Here is a 14,266-nt window from a genome sequence, read left to right on the forward strand (position 1 = left end):
CGCTCCCGAGATTCAGTCTCCAAGACACGGATTTCAATCCAAAGAGCTGAATGAAGCACTCCTTTCCCCCTTTTTGCTTCTATTGAGTTTTGCAAAAGCATCCATCCTGAGGCAGAAGGCTTCTTTCTTGTGTAGGGTCTCCTGCTTAAGCGGGGGCAGGGGGTTGGACTAGATGACCTATAAGGTCCCTCCCAACTCTGTTCATCTGTTGTACACCTTCCAGGACCCATCAAACATCCTAAAACAAAACCTGAACTTATTTTATTTGATATTCTAAAATCGTTCTCTGGCCTCGTGTGAAGTGAAAAGATCAAATCGAGCTCTGGGTGACGTTGAGAGCCCACTAAAAGCTATGCCAGAAGATCAAAGAAGCTTCTCTCCTCAAGACTCCCTCCTGCTTCTTACTCTATTCTATTTCGGGGGAGATGGGGGAATACAAACACAACTGCATCGTTGCCACAAGAGGTTCCCAAAGATTAGGCACTTAGAAGTAAAGAACGGGCGCCTTCAGGAAGGAGAAAAAAACAAACCTTGGAATGGCCAGTAGACGAGTTCTCCACTGGGAAGGACTCTCTACATTTTGGCTGTGTTCTTGTCTTGCTTTCTTTCGCTATACAGTTTAACCCCACCCACCCCAGAAAGTGGACACAATGAAAAGGAAAAGTTTATCCAACAGCTCAATATAAAACACAACAGTTCTGCCCACCCCACCCTCCTCCTCCTCCTCCTCCTCCTCCTCCTCCTCCTCCTCCTCCTCCTCCTCCTCCTCCTCTTCCTCCTCCTCGTCCTTTGTCTTCTCTTCTTCATCCCCCTCCTCAGCTCGGATTTGTAAACAAGATGTAAATTTAAGATAGGGGCCACCAACTCTTTTGTCCGAGAAGAAGAGTTCGACATCAAGAATGAGATTCAAGATGTTGTCCTTGCCAAAAAAAACCTCTCCTCTCTTTGAAGGGCTTTTTCCAAAAACGCTGGTGGGAAGGACTCACAAAAAAACAAAACGTGGAGACCAAAGGATGGACCAAGAAGTTGGGCGTAGCCGTATGGTGCTCGGATCCATTGGAAGTTTTCCATGCCTGGCTCGGTTGATAAGGGGTCACCGTTGGCCAAGGGTTGAGAAGATCCATCTGGATAAACTCTCTTCTTAAAACGTGGACACAATAAAACATAGGTTGGTGTTCTTTGTACATCAGGGTGATTATTTTTTTTTAATTTTCTTTTGTCTTCCCCACCTGCTAACCCCCAACTGTGTAGATTTCCAGTCTTTTAGTCTAGGGTTTTCTCTCTGGGTTTTTGTTGTAGCCTCGTTAACTTGGGGTGGAAGGTGGTATCTCCCATGACATGGCAACAGGGAGCAGAACAGAAGGACGCCTGCTCTACTCGGACCCTCTGAACCAGGTGCCTTTCCTGATGGATCAATAGCTCTTCTAGTGCAAAAGAGGAAACCGGGGACAGAGAGGGACCAGGCGTCGTGGGGTCCATGGACCTAGGACCATTTTGGCAAGGCTGTTCCACAAAGAGGCAGCTGCTTTGTATCTTCTTTCCCCACCACCCCCCGGCAGCCTTGATGTCACAGGGCTGGATGCAAAGACATAAGCACGTCAACGTGGCGGTTGTCCGGATGATAAAACTCATCGAACCTCCAGTGTGCAACTTGGTTCTTGTCCTGCTAGCACCAATCATCTTCGTCTCGCTCGTGGTAATAGCTACGCGCCCTAGTGCTGGTGCCAGAGCCGGCATTTAGTCCCAAGACATAATGGTACCCATTGGGAACTCGGCGGATTTGATGGGACTGGGATGTTAGAGAGGAGACATAAGAGGTCCGGGAGGATCTCCCTGAATTGGTGGCCACTGCCTCCTCAAAGGTGAGCGTGTCCTCAGGCATCATATGGTATGAACTGTCACTCTCTTCTCGGTGTCCCAGGTAAGGGTCCGAACCGATGCGTGCCATCAGGGTTGGTGAGGGTCCCTGGGAGTCGCCATGCAGCAAAGCATTGTGCTCAGAGAGACCCCGGCTCAAGCGTCCCGGGGAGAAAGTTGGCAGGCCGGTCTGGAACCCAGAGAAATGCACAGGCGAGGAGTTGGCAGTCTTGTAGGTAATGCTGGGGCGTGGAGTCAGCGGAGTTTGCGGCAACTGCCTCCGACCACGGCATGGGGTGCTAGCACCAGAGGTCAACAGCAGGGGGCTCCCGTTAACTGAACCACTGCCCTACATGAAGATTGGAAGAAAGTAAATAAACAAAACAAAAACCAGGAGGAGGAGGAGAAGGAAGATATGGAGAAGGAGAAGGAAGATATCGAGAATGAGGAGAAGGAACAGAAGGAACAGAAAGATATGGAGGAGGAGGAGGAGGAGGAGGAGGAGGAGGAGGAGGAGGAGGAGGAGGAGAAAGAAGACTTAGAGAAGGAGGAGATGGAGGAGGAGGAGGAGAAGGAAAAGGAAGAGAAGGAGAAGAGAAGAAGGAAGAGAAGGAGAAGGAAGATATGGAGAAGGAGGAGATGGAGGAGGAGGAAAAGGAGGAGAAGGAGAAGGAAGATATGGAGAAGGAGAAGGAAGATATCGAGAATGAGGAGAAGGAACAGAAGGAACAGAAAGATATGGAGGAGGAGGAGGAGAAAGAAGACTTAGAGAAGGAGGAGATGGAGGAGGAGGAGGAGGAGAAGGAAAAGGAAGAGAAGGAGAAGAGAAGAAGGAAGAGAAGGAGAAGGAAGATATGGAGGAGGAGATGGAGAAAGAAGACATGGAGAAGAAGGAGAAGGAGAAGGAAGAGAAGGAGGAGAAGGAAGATATGGAGAAGGAGAAGGAAGACATGGAGAAGGAGAAGAAGGAGAAGAAGAAGGACAGCGAGGAACAGTAAGAATACCAGACAAACACAGTCACATGTTGGAGTAGAGTGGCAAAACGCAATGGACAGAAGAATGAATGATACGAACAGGGGAATGTATCGTAGGATAAAAAACAAAAAACAAAACAAAAAGGGGAAAGAGAGAGTTTAGACACGCACAGTCAAGGACAGGGAGACTGCTCCAGAACCATTTGAACAGAGGGAGGGATAGAGGAAATCAACTGGGAGGAGAAAGCATTCCAAATAAAGACAACCAGTAAGACAATACTGGGGAAGCAGACAACCTAGTAGACCAGAGAGCCAAGTGAGCCACCTTGAAAATTCAGGAGATCCACTGCATGCTTCCAGATCAACGTCAAGTCCTTTCAGACTTGCAAGATTCTATTCAATGTAGCCTTACAGTAAGTTAAAATTAGTGAATCTGGTCACGATTCTTCTCTGATCTACTTGGAAAGGCTACCATGTTGCCTTCACTCTCGGGGGATGTTTGAGTCCAATCACACCCAAAGGCTGGCCACATTGATCGGGGTCCTAGGGAACCCCCTTTCTCATCCCTTCTCTCTCTCTCTCTCTCTCTCTCTCCGCCCTCCATCTCCCATTCTCACCTGTTTCTGTGTCTCGTGGTCCAGCCCTCCACCAGGAGACGGAGGCCTACTGCACTCAGAGGACTTGGGCTGAGAATGGTCCCGACTCCCGTAGCGGTCGCAGGAGTAAAAGCGTTGCTTTTCAGAGGAAGAGGAAGAATGGACTTTCCGTTCCTGGGACCGGCCCCGCTCCTGCCTTTTGGACTTGGAGGTGGCTTCTCCTGCTGAGAAGACAATAAGATGACTCAGGAACTGTCTGTTGTGGTCCGCAAGCAGCCTGCAGAGTTGGCAGCGGAGTCAGACAGTGAGGAGGCTGGGGAGGAATATGGGCCAGTCCTGGAGTCAGGGGAAGGCCCGGACAAGGGCTCTGCGTCGGAGGCAGAGATGGCGCCAGGGCCATCTGGGAGTGACGTGCAGACTCTGGAGCCCCCAGAATCGGACAGCAGAGAAGCAGAGGAACAGGAGGAGCCTGTTCCTAGTACATGCATGCGCAGAGCTACCAGAAGACAAGAGCAGCTAAAGCAAAAGGGACAACTCGGGAGTAAGGCCAGGAGATGATTGTCCCCTCCCATAAGGCTTAAAAGAGAAACAAAGGCACTTGGGCCTTTTGCAGGAAAGCATCGTTACTAACTCTGTTTCCAGTCGGCATCTCTTGTTTGTTTCTGAACTTCATGGGGCTTTGCCAAGTAAGGCCTTTGGTAGGGTGTCAAAGAAGATAAAGGTTGGTGATTATCCTGAAGGACTTCTTCCGAAGGACTTGTTTTGCAACTAATTGGGACTCAGCTGGGAATGAATGTAATTCTCAGCTGTTACAATAAAATAGGTTTATTTGGGACTAATTGTGTCTTGTAATAACTCAGTAAGGCTAGGTCACAACACTGTCCTCCTTGAAGGCATTGTATATAATTGTAGACCCACAGCAATAGCAGACTTTATATTGTCATTATCTTTGTCATCATCCCTGTCAAAGTTCTACTGCAAGGTATTTGACAATTTAAAGACAAAAGGGAGCGGCTTCGTTGGCTTTGGAGGAGAATGGGGAGGAGCAGACCCAGTCAAGCCAGGGCCTTTCAGGATTACAATGGTTTATAGATAGGGAGGAATGGGGGCAGGATGCCCAAGAGAAGCTAAGCAGTGAACATGAGAGGCAGAGCTCAGGCGATGAGCAGGGACAGCTCCCTCCTGATCCTCGAGCATGGAGAGTGGAGAGAAGGTGAGAACAGCGAAGGCTGACCCAACTACTCGGGAGGAGAGCGCCCTGCTCCTCTTCACAAGGCACACCTGGGGACTGAGACTTAAGGAGACCCTGCGGGGAGGGGCATTTGTTGGGAACAAACGCTGAATTCCTGAAGTGTTGAGTGCTGACGTTTGAACTTACCTGGATCCTTTGCATTCTTTCTGGATTTCTTGCTTTGCAGCTGTGGTGCTCACAGCGTTGGGCTGGACTATTTGCAGCCAGAGGTTGCTTGAGGTGTGTATGTATGTGTCATCACTTTGCTCTGGGACTTGCTAGAAATGTGGGAATGTTTGAGGAACATTTGGAGCAATAAAGGGGCGGTTTGAACTGCCATGCCCCGGGTCATCACAGCGCCCTTACCAGGAGCTTCACCATCAATCAAATGATTGGGTGGCTTGTCAACCGACTTCTGCTTCTTCTCTCTCCGCCGGTGGCAACGATGGTGATGATGATGATGGGTGTGTTCAGCTGGCCGGGGATGTTCGTAAAGATGCGTGGCGCGGGGACGCTGTGGGTTGAGCGTAGAGACTGAGCGCTTCATGGGGCTGGTGTCCGGAATGGGCTGTGGCAAGAGGGAGGAACAGAGGAAAGAAGACAAAGAAAATGCAGAGAAATTCATTGGATGTACGCCATCAAAAGATAGCATCTCTTCCTTCACACATCTGTGGACTGTGGGTATTTGTTTCAGCAGAAGAACAGAGTTGTAAGGGACCTTGGAGGTCTTCTAGTCCAACCCCCTGCTCAAGCAGGATACCTATACTATTCCAGACAAGTTGTTCCAATCTCTTCTTAAAAACATCCAGTGATGGAGGACCCAAAACTTCTGGAGGCAAGTTGTTCTACTGGTTAATTGCTTTCAGTGTCAGGAAATTTCTCCTACATTATCCCAAAGGTTGGCTTTATTTTTCCTTGAAGATGTCTCACTTCTCGTCTAAAAAGCTTCGTCAGTTGAACTGAAGTGAACCGAAGGCGAACCGAAGAAGCTTCTTGGGTGAGAAGCGAAACGCCTTCAAAGAAAAACAAGGAAGTCCAGTTGCCTTTTGGAAAAAGCACCTTTGGGACAACCTGGATGACCTAGCATCTCCATAGACGTTTAGCTCGAAGTTGATCCCTACGAAACCTTTCCCTTAAAACCCTTTAGCATTTGTGGTGCTCTCTGAGCTTGATGGTGCACTGATGATATTGCCTAGTTGGGTCATGAAACGTTCTGCAAGAAAACCACCAAGCTCGGAGAGCACCAAGGAGCCCAATGTTCAACCCTGAGCTACAAAGACTTAGCTCCTCCAGATCGAGTGTTTCCTTCCATCTTAAAAAAAGCCACTGAGAAGGTGACTCTTCCTTGATTAGATTTTTACAGGACAGGACAGTTCAAACGAGCTACATACTGATAGATATCGCCCCGGTGACCGTGTTTTGCTCCTCTGCAAGAAAAAAATGGCATGGGTCCCAAACCAGCAACAGTCAGACATCCCAGGAGGCACACGTGACAGACGAGATGACCACAGAGAGGCAGGGAAGGAGGGAGGGAAGGGTAGAGAATGAGACAGACGAAGGCCGAGGAACGGGGTGGGTGAATTGAGACAAGAGACAGAAATGAACGTTAGTCAGCAGTTATTCATGAGGAAAAGATGGTTGTATGAACATGGTTTTCAAAGGAAGCGGTGGACTGCAAGAAAATAAGGTTCTCAACGAGCTCAGGGAGCGAGGTAATTTCCCACAACCCAGCTGCCATCTGGAGTCATCCGTCGCCATTGGTGATTACCACTGCTAGCCCTGATGATGTTACCTAGTTGGGTAATGAAACGGCAGGCACTTCTCATCATCATTTTCATTTAACGACCCCATAATCCCTGGCGGGGTGGAGTCTGGGTAACTAAATGGCGCTAGCAGAGTGTTTTAATGGCCGGATACCCTTCCTGTCGCCAATGAGTACTTTTGTTCAGCAGATACATTCTCAGTGTGCCCAGAGAGAGAAATATCTGCCTATACCTAGGACCGAACTCACAGTCTCCTGAATGTGAGGCGAGAGCTTCCACCTCTAGGCCACCGCACCACTCTAAACGATCGGCACTTCTCATGCCTGTCATAATTTTTATGGTGATGGTTAAGCAGATATGCCAGTGGTGAAATCTAAAAATTTTTTACTACCGGTTCTGTGGGTGTGGCTTAGTAGGCATGGTGTGGTTTGGTGGGCGTGGCAGGGGAAGGATACTGCAAAATCCCCATTCCCACCTCACTCTGGGGACAGCCAGAGGTGGTATTTGCCAGTTCTTTGAACTACTCAAAATTTCCACCACCGGTTCTCTGAACTACTCAAAATTTCTGCTACCGGTTCTCCAGAACCTGTCAGAACCTGCTGGATTTCACCCGTGAGATATTTTATTTATTTATTTATTTATTAAATTTTTATACCGCCCCCTCTCCCGAAGGACTCGGGGCGGTGAACAGCCAAGGTTAAAAAACATATAATATAGACATTAAAATACAGTTAAAAGAAAATTAAATCCAAAATGGCTCCCCAATTTAAAACGCCTTACCCATAACCCTATAATTAAAACAAATTTAAAATTTCCACATGTAAAAGGGGGAAGATATGCCCCCCAATGGGATTTTCCAATGTATTTTCCCAGGAAACGTAGATAAGGCAGCCTCGATGGGCTCTGAACCTATTGGTGATGTCTATTTCACTCTCCAAATTTGAGACTGTCATTGTTCGGATGACGAGAAATGAGTCTTAGAGAAGCTCCTCTTTTTGGAGGAAGGTTAAGACGGTGCCCAAAATGTCGATGGATTCTATGAACTCCCTAACAAAATGCTTGTGAAAACATCCAGAATAATGCCTTGGAGACTGGAGGGTCTGAATCGCTCTTTACTCTTTGCCTTTCATTCCCTGTTAGGACACCCATACACACTGATGAGGCTACCTAGCTTGGTAATGAAACGTCTGTAAGAAAAATCGCCAAACTGAAAGGGCATCAAGAAAATCCCAGTTTCTAACATCAGTGTTTACCTGAGTCTCAGCTGCCAGCCGTGGCATGGAAGCCGCTCGCCCTTGAATTTCCAGTCCTGGTTGATGCTCCCCGTTGGCTAAAGTTGGGCTGATTTTTTGCATTTCTACAACCTGGAAAATACAATGACAGAGTAACAGGAATGAGTAAGAAGCTGTTGCCTACAAACATTCCCAGTAGTTTCTTTTTTTTTTCTTCTATTTTTATTAAACATTTTAAAAAAACAAAACGAAAGCTTTAACACTTTTTCTGTTTCAACAGTTTTGCACCAGTCAAAAATTTCCTACTTATACATTTTTTCCTCCCTTATTTCTACTATATCTTTTATACATATACTTCTAATATTGATTTATTTATTTACACATATACATAACAATACCCGTGTACCCACTATTATTTCTACAATTTTTGTTTCCTCATATTGGCAGTTATACTTCAACTCCTATTTCGACCATTATTTAATTTTCCCCTTCCTTTTATCTCTCTCCTCCAACAATTCATACCATTTCTCCCACACTAAGTAATATTCTGTTTCCCCTTTTTCTTGTATCTCCTTTGTTAATTTGTCCATCTCCGCACACTCCAAAACCTTTCTGATCAGATTATCTTCGGATGGTATATTATCATTTTTCCAATTCTGAGCATAGATTATTCTTGCTGCTGTGGTAATATGGATAATTAAATATTGTATTTCTTTTTCGTATGGCCCTGGGAGTATTTCTAATAAAAATGTTTCTGGCCTCATCTCTATCTTTTGTTTGGTTATTTCTTCTAATTGTGATCTGATTCTACTCCAATATTGTTTCGCTTTGTGGCAGGACCACCACATGTGATAATATGTTCCCTTTTGCTGTTTGCATTTCCAACACATTGGTGAGGTATTGGGAAACATCTTTGCCAATCTGGCTGGTGGCAAATGCCACCTGTAAAACATTTTATACAGATTTTCTTTATAGGATACAGACATCGTCAGTTTATAGTTTTTGTTCCATAATTTCTCCCATTTATCTAATTCAATGTTGTATCCGAAATTCGCCCAAATGATCATATTTTCTTTAACTACCTCCTCTTCCAATTTGTATCTTAATAAATGATTGTAAATTTTTTTGATCAATTTATCTTCTGTACCTTGGAGGATTTTGTCTAATTCATATACTTCTCTTTGGAATCCATATTGTGTCAAATCTGTCTTATATCTAGATTTTATTTGCATGTAAGGCCACCAATCAATGTCTGTACCCTGTTCTTTTAATTCCTGCCTTGTTTTCAATTCCCTTTGACAATTTAACAATTATTTAACATTCCCAGAAGTTTGCCTGTGACCTCCAGGATCCTTGGTGCACTCTGAGCTTTGTGGATTTCTTGCAGTTGTTTCATTACTGATCTAGGTAACATCATCAGTGCTAGAAGGGAGTTTGCTTTCTCTCCCTTCTAGTACTGATAATGTTACCTAGTTTGGTACTGAAATGTCTGCAAGAAAACAACCAAGCTTGGAAAACACCAAGGTCCCCAGAATAATATATCCTCCTCCTCCTCTTCCTCCTCGTCCTCCTCCTCTTCCTCTTCCTCTCCTCCTCAAACCCCACTCCCTTCTAGCACTGATGATGTTACCTAGATGGGTAATGAAACATTTATAAGAAAACCATCAAGCTCAAAGAGCACCAAGGCCCCCACAGTTTAACCCTGAGCTACAAATTTTCTTAATTTACTGCAGTATGCTTTCCCCCCATCCTTATTACTTTGAGTCATCTAGGAACCCCAAATTCCCCCCCCTCTTTTTCCCCCTGTTGCAAACGAACCAGCTCGTTCAATCAGCACTCCCTTAAGAGATCAAAGAATGCCAAAATTTGGGTTTTTGCTAAGTAGATGAGGCCAAGCTGAAAAGGAAGCTGGAAGGCAATATGGCATTAAGATTTTCTAGGAAAATCCTTATGTTTTCCTCTCGTCTGTACTGTATCTCCCACCCTCTTGCTTGCCTGCTGGACGGGAATTTCCTCCGAATGGCCTCGTTCAAACACTGGTGTCCTAGTTTCATAAAACATGTTCTGGGTGTGTTGGATCCCCCAGGACACGGATTCTTTGATGCCTCCTCCTTCTGGCATTGGCCTGTTGCAAAAGAAGAAGAGAAGAGGCTCTTAGAAACCACGTGGCAGAAAGTCTGTCCTAGGGAGACCTAAGAAAGAACCATAAAATAGAAGCATTTTTGCAATTCTTTTGCAACTGGAATCCAGAGAGGCTTTGTATGTTCTAGGGTTACCTTTAGATGTTCCCTTCAGAATCAGTTGCATTCAACCACAGCTGGTCCTTGACTTACAGCAGTTCATTTAGTGAATATTCAAAGTTAGAATGGCACTGAAAAAAAGTGACTTACAACCATTCGGGGACTCTCCAATGAAGCCACTCTCTCGCTCTCTCTCAGATGTTCATCTTCCATCTCAGATTCAGACTCCAATGGGGGCAAGACACTGGAAGAACCTCATCCAAATGAACACCAATGTTCAACTAGCTGCTTTAAACTAGTGTTGTGGTCCACCAGCAGCCTGGCAGAGGAGTCAGACAGTGAGGAGGCTGGGGAGGACAATGGGCCAGTCCTGGAGTCGGGGGAAGGCTCCGATGAGGGCTCTGCGTTGAAGGCAGAGATGGGGCCAGAGCCATCTGGGAGCAATGCACAGACTCCGGAGCCTCCAGAGGTGGACAGCAGAGAGGCAGAGGAACAGGAGGAGCCTGTTCCTAGTGCATGCATGCGAAGAGCTGCCAGAAGGCAAGAGCAGCTAAAGCAGAGAGGACGACTAGGGAGTAAGGCCAGGACATGATTGCCCCCTCCCATAAGGCTTAAAAGAGCAGCAGCGGCTCCTGGGCTCTTTGTAGGAAAGCAACGTTGCTACATTTGTTTCTTGTCGGCGTCTCTTGTTTCTGAACTTCGTGGGGCTTTGCCAAGAAAAGCCTTTGGCAGGGTGCCAAAGAAGACAAAGGTTTGTGATAAGGCCAAAGTTTGAAGGACTTGTTTTGGAATTAATTTGGACTAAGCTGAGAATGAAGTAATTAATAAAATATGTTTGTTTAGGACTGCTTGTGTCTGGTAATAACTACTTGGGCCTAGGTCACAACAGCTAGGCTGAAGCGATGAAAAAGAGGAGAAGGAGTACTTACAGGGCGCCCCCATTGTTGAGTGACGCGGAGCTCTTTTGACGCAGGAAAGCATTGGGGAATCCTGTCTGGCTTTGCTCGAGGGCCGCTTTCAGCGGATGGAAAAGGGAAACAGTGCCAGTCTAGAAGAAGAGAGTAGAAGAGAGAGAGAGTGGATTTCACAGAATCACAGGGCTGGAAGAGACCTTGGAGGTCTTCTAGTCGAACCCCCTGCTTAAGGCAGTCCTTATTCCATCCCGGTCAAATGGTTGTCCAATCTTTTCTTGAAAACCTCAACCAATATATCACCCACAACTGAGTAATGAAACGTTTGCAAGAAAACCACTCGGAGGCAAACTATTCCATTAATTAATTGTTCTCACTGTCAGGAAATTTCTCCTTGGTTCTAAATTGGATCTCTCTTTAACAAGCTTCCACCCACTGCTTCCTGTCTTGCCCTCTGGGGCTTTGGAGAACAGGTCAGCCCCAGTGGTGAAATCCTCTGAAGTCTGCTACTGGTTCTGTGAGTCTGCTACTGAGCGCGTGCCCGCACAGCGCTTAAAAAAAGAACATTTTGAAGCCTTCCGAGTCTGCAAAGGGAAGTAGAACAGCGAGGGGGAGGGAGAATCCACTGTGCCACATGATTTAGATTAGCTAGAAAGCAGGAAATCCGATGATTCTAACTAATATAAATCGTGCGTCACAGCAGATCGTCGCCCAGCTGATCGTCGGAAATACCGGTTCGCCCGAACTGGTAGCATTTTTTACTATCGGTTTGCCCGAACTGGTCCGAACTCGTAGCATTTCACCCCTGGTCAGCCGTGTCTTCTCTGTGTCAACCAAGTACTAAAAGACAGTTATCGTGCCACCCCCTGTCCTTCTCTTTGTTAGGTTAGACATATCTAGTTCCCTCAACTGTTCATTGTATGATTTAGCCTCCAGACCCTTTATTGTCTTTATTGATCTTTCTCTATACTCTTCCTAGCCTTAGCATCTTTGTTTGTATCATGGTGACCAGGACTGGGCCTGGATCACCTGCCTTTCTACTATTTTGAACACAGCAAAGGACGAACTGTACTTGACAGAAGCACTGAACCCCATTGAATCCATGGCCAGGGAGATAGGTGGGTGGGTGGATGGATGGATGGATGAATGCATGGGTGGGTGGGTGGATGGATGGATGGATGGATGGATGGATGGATGGATGGATGGGTAGGTGGGTGGTTGGATGGGTGGATGGATGGATGAATGCATGGGTGGGTGGGTGGATGCATGGGTGGGTGGATGCATGGGTGGGTGGGTGGATGGATGCATGGATGGATGGGTGGATGCATGCATGCATGCATGGATGGGTGGATGCATGGATGGATGAGAGAGGGATAGGTGGATGGATGAGAGAGAGGGATGGATGGATAGATGGGTGGGTGGGTGAATGGGTGGGCGGATGGATGGATGCATGGATGGATGGATGGATGAGAGAGGGATAGATGGATGGATGGATGGGTGGATGAGAGAGGGATAGATGGATGGATGACTGAGAGAGGGATGGATGGATGGATGGATGGATGGATGGATGGTTGATAGAGGGATAGATGGATGGATAATAGAGATATGAATGGATGGATGTTAGAGAGATGGATGGATAGATGATAGAAAGAGGGATGGATGGATGGATGGATGGATGATAGAGAGAGGGATAGATGGATGGATGGATGGATGGATGGATGGTTGATAGAGAGAGGGATAGATGGATAGATAATAGAGATATGAATGGATGGATGTTAGAGAGATGGATGGATAGATGATAGAAAGAGGGATGGTTGGAAGGCTGAATGGATGGATGGATGGATATTTACCTGACAGAGACCTCCAGGCCCTGAGTGAGAAGGGTCACGGGTGTTTTTATTTTGTTTGTAGAAATCAAATATCATCAAGGCTGCATAAACCTTCCCCACTGTCATGGCTTCAGCTAATCAGGGAAGACAGAAGAAGCCACAGAGAGCAGAAAATCAATTCACAAAATACGGAGGCAAAAGGAAACAAAATGAATTGAGGTTGGAGAGTCTATGACAAGTGAAACATTTGAAAATTCCAGCTGAACTCAAACCGGCATCCTCCAACCTGGCGCTTTCCGCGGATCTAACTACAATACCCATCGCCCTTCTTCCCAGGTTCTCCACGCAACACAAAGAGTTGCAGTTGAACACCTCTGGAAGGGACCAAGTTGGGTAAAACTGCTTTACGTTTGTTATGCTCTTAGTAGTAGACGGATGTTCTCCACCGAACAAATGTATTAAGATATTGGTATTTTTTTTTCTGATATTTTGCTGGAAGAAAAAAACAGTAACAGAGTTGGAAGGGACCTTGGAGATCATGTAGTCCAACCCCTGTACTAGGGATTCAAACCGTCGAACTGCCGACCTTTCTGATTGACAAGCTCAGTGTCTTAGCCACTGAGCCACCCAGTCAGGCGTGTAAAGGAGGATTGATATTTGTTTTCCATTGTGGTGTTTTTGTGCTTTCAAGTCAATTCGGACTCTTGGCAACTACCTGGAGCAGAGGTGGTATTCATCCGGTTCGGACCGATTCAATGGAACCGGTAGTTCTGATGATCAGCTGGCACCGCCCGCCCGCCCCTGCCCTACCCTGTCCTATATTTCTTTCTTTCTGGCTCAGCTGATTCGTGCGGCACAGCTGATTTCCGTGCCTCCACTGCTCTACTTTACCAGGGCTGTGCTTCAAATTGCTGTATTTTGAACGCTGCAGGCAAGCGCCTTAGGCGCACGCACCCTCACTGAAGAGGTTATTAAACCCGTTGCATCCCACCACTGACCTGGATGCCACTTTGAGGTCCTCTTGGCAAGAGTTTTTTTTGGAAGAGATTCGTCCTCACTACCTTCTTCTTTGTAAAGAGAGGACTGGCTCAAAGTCACCCAACTGGCTTTTTGTGTTAGGTGAGACTAGAATTCCCGGTCCCCTGATTTCTAACCCGATGCCTTGTTTAACCACTACACTACCGTGGCTCTCTGAGTAGCATTAAGTAATAACGCTGATGCCATTCATGCTTCTTTCCAGTTGCACAGACACAGAAAATGCTTGGAGCACTTACGTTTATGAGGTGGCACTAACAGATCCAAGGTTTTGGAGGACAAATTGGGCCAAACCACTGAGACCTCCTTCCTTAGCTCAGCATCACACTGGTGTTGCAACATACCTGTTAGATTAAAAAGCAAAGAAACAAGGTCTAACTTCAGGGGGAAATCCTCAAAAAATACACCAGAATAGAGCTGGTTTCTCTTCCGATCATATAAATCTTTCACCTTTTACAAAAGATTTCCGTGGAGAGGAACATTTATGAGTTTCGGTGATCCACCTGCCTATGAAGCAGTGGTGGGTTTCAATTTTTTTTACTACCGGTTCTGTGGGTGTGGTTTGGTGGGTGTGGCATGGCTTGGTGGGCGTGGCTTG

General features: G+C 46.4%; 1 protein-coding gene and 1 pseudogene across 5 annotated transcripts in view; one reads left to right on the plus strand and one right to left on the minus strand.

Moving 5' to 3' along the window:
- Positions 1–1,195: 1,195 nt before the first annotated feature.
- Positions 1,196–14,266, minus strand: part of CACNA1B (calcium voltage-gated channel subunit alpha1 B) — a 194,213-nt gene continuing 181,142 nt past the window's right edge. For 2 of the 5 annotated variants that reach the window (XM_087879715.1, XM_087879714.1), the window contains 9 exons: positions 13,908–14,012; positions 12,655–12,767; positions 10,823–10,941; positions 9,649–9,778; positions 7,675–7,785; positions 6,050–6,085; positions 5,025–5,226; positions 3,449–3,651; positions 1,526–2,206 (listed from right to left, as the gene is read on the minus strand). In XM_087879715.1, the coding sequence (XP_087735841.1) occupies positions 1,667–2,206; positions 3,449–3,651; positions 5,025–5,226; positions 6,050–6,085; positions 7,675–7,785; positions 9,649–9,778; positions 10,823–10,941; positions 12,655–12,767; positions 13,908–14,012 (1,559 nt within the window). In that variant the 3' untranslated portion in view covers positions 1,526–1,666. Of the gene's footprint in view, positions 2,207–3,448; positions 3,652–5,024; positions 5,227–6,049; positions 6,086–7,674; positions 7,786–9,648; positions 9,779–10,822; positions 10,942–12,654; positions 12,768–13,907; positions 14,013–14,266 lie in introns of all 5 variants that reach the window. The other 3 variants (XM_087879716.1, XM_087879713.1, XM_087879717.1) reach the window with 3 other exon arrangements.
- LOC117676313 (U5 spliceosomal RNA) lies at positions 14,086–14,155 on the plus strand (annotated as a pseudogene).

The sequence above is a fragment of the Pantherophis guttatus genome, chromosome 16 (genome assembly GCF_059756535.1).
Source record: "Pantherophis guttatus breed Tessera chromosome 16, ASM5975653v1, whole genome shotgun sequence".
Lineage (NCBI taxonomy): Eukaryota > Metazoa > Chordata > Lepidosauria > Squamata > Colubridae > Pantherophis > Pantherophis guttatus.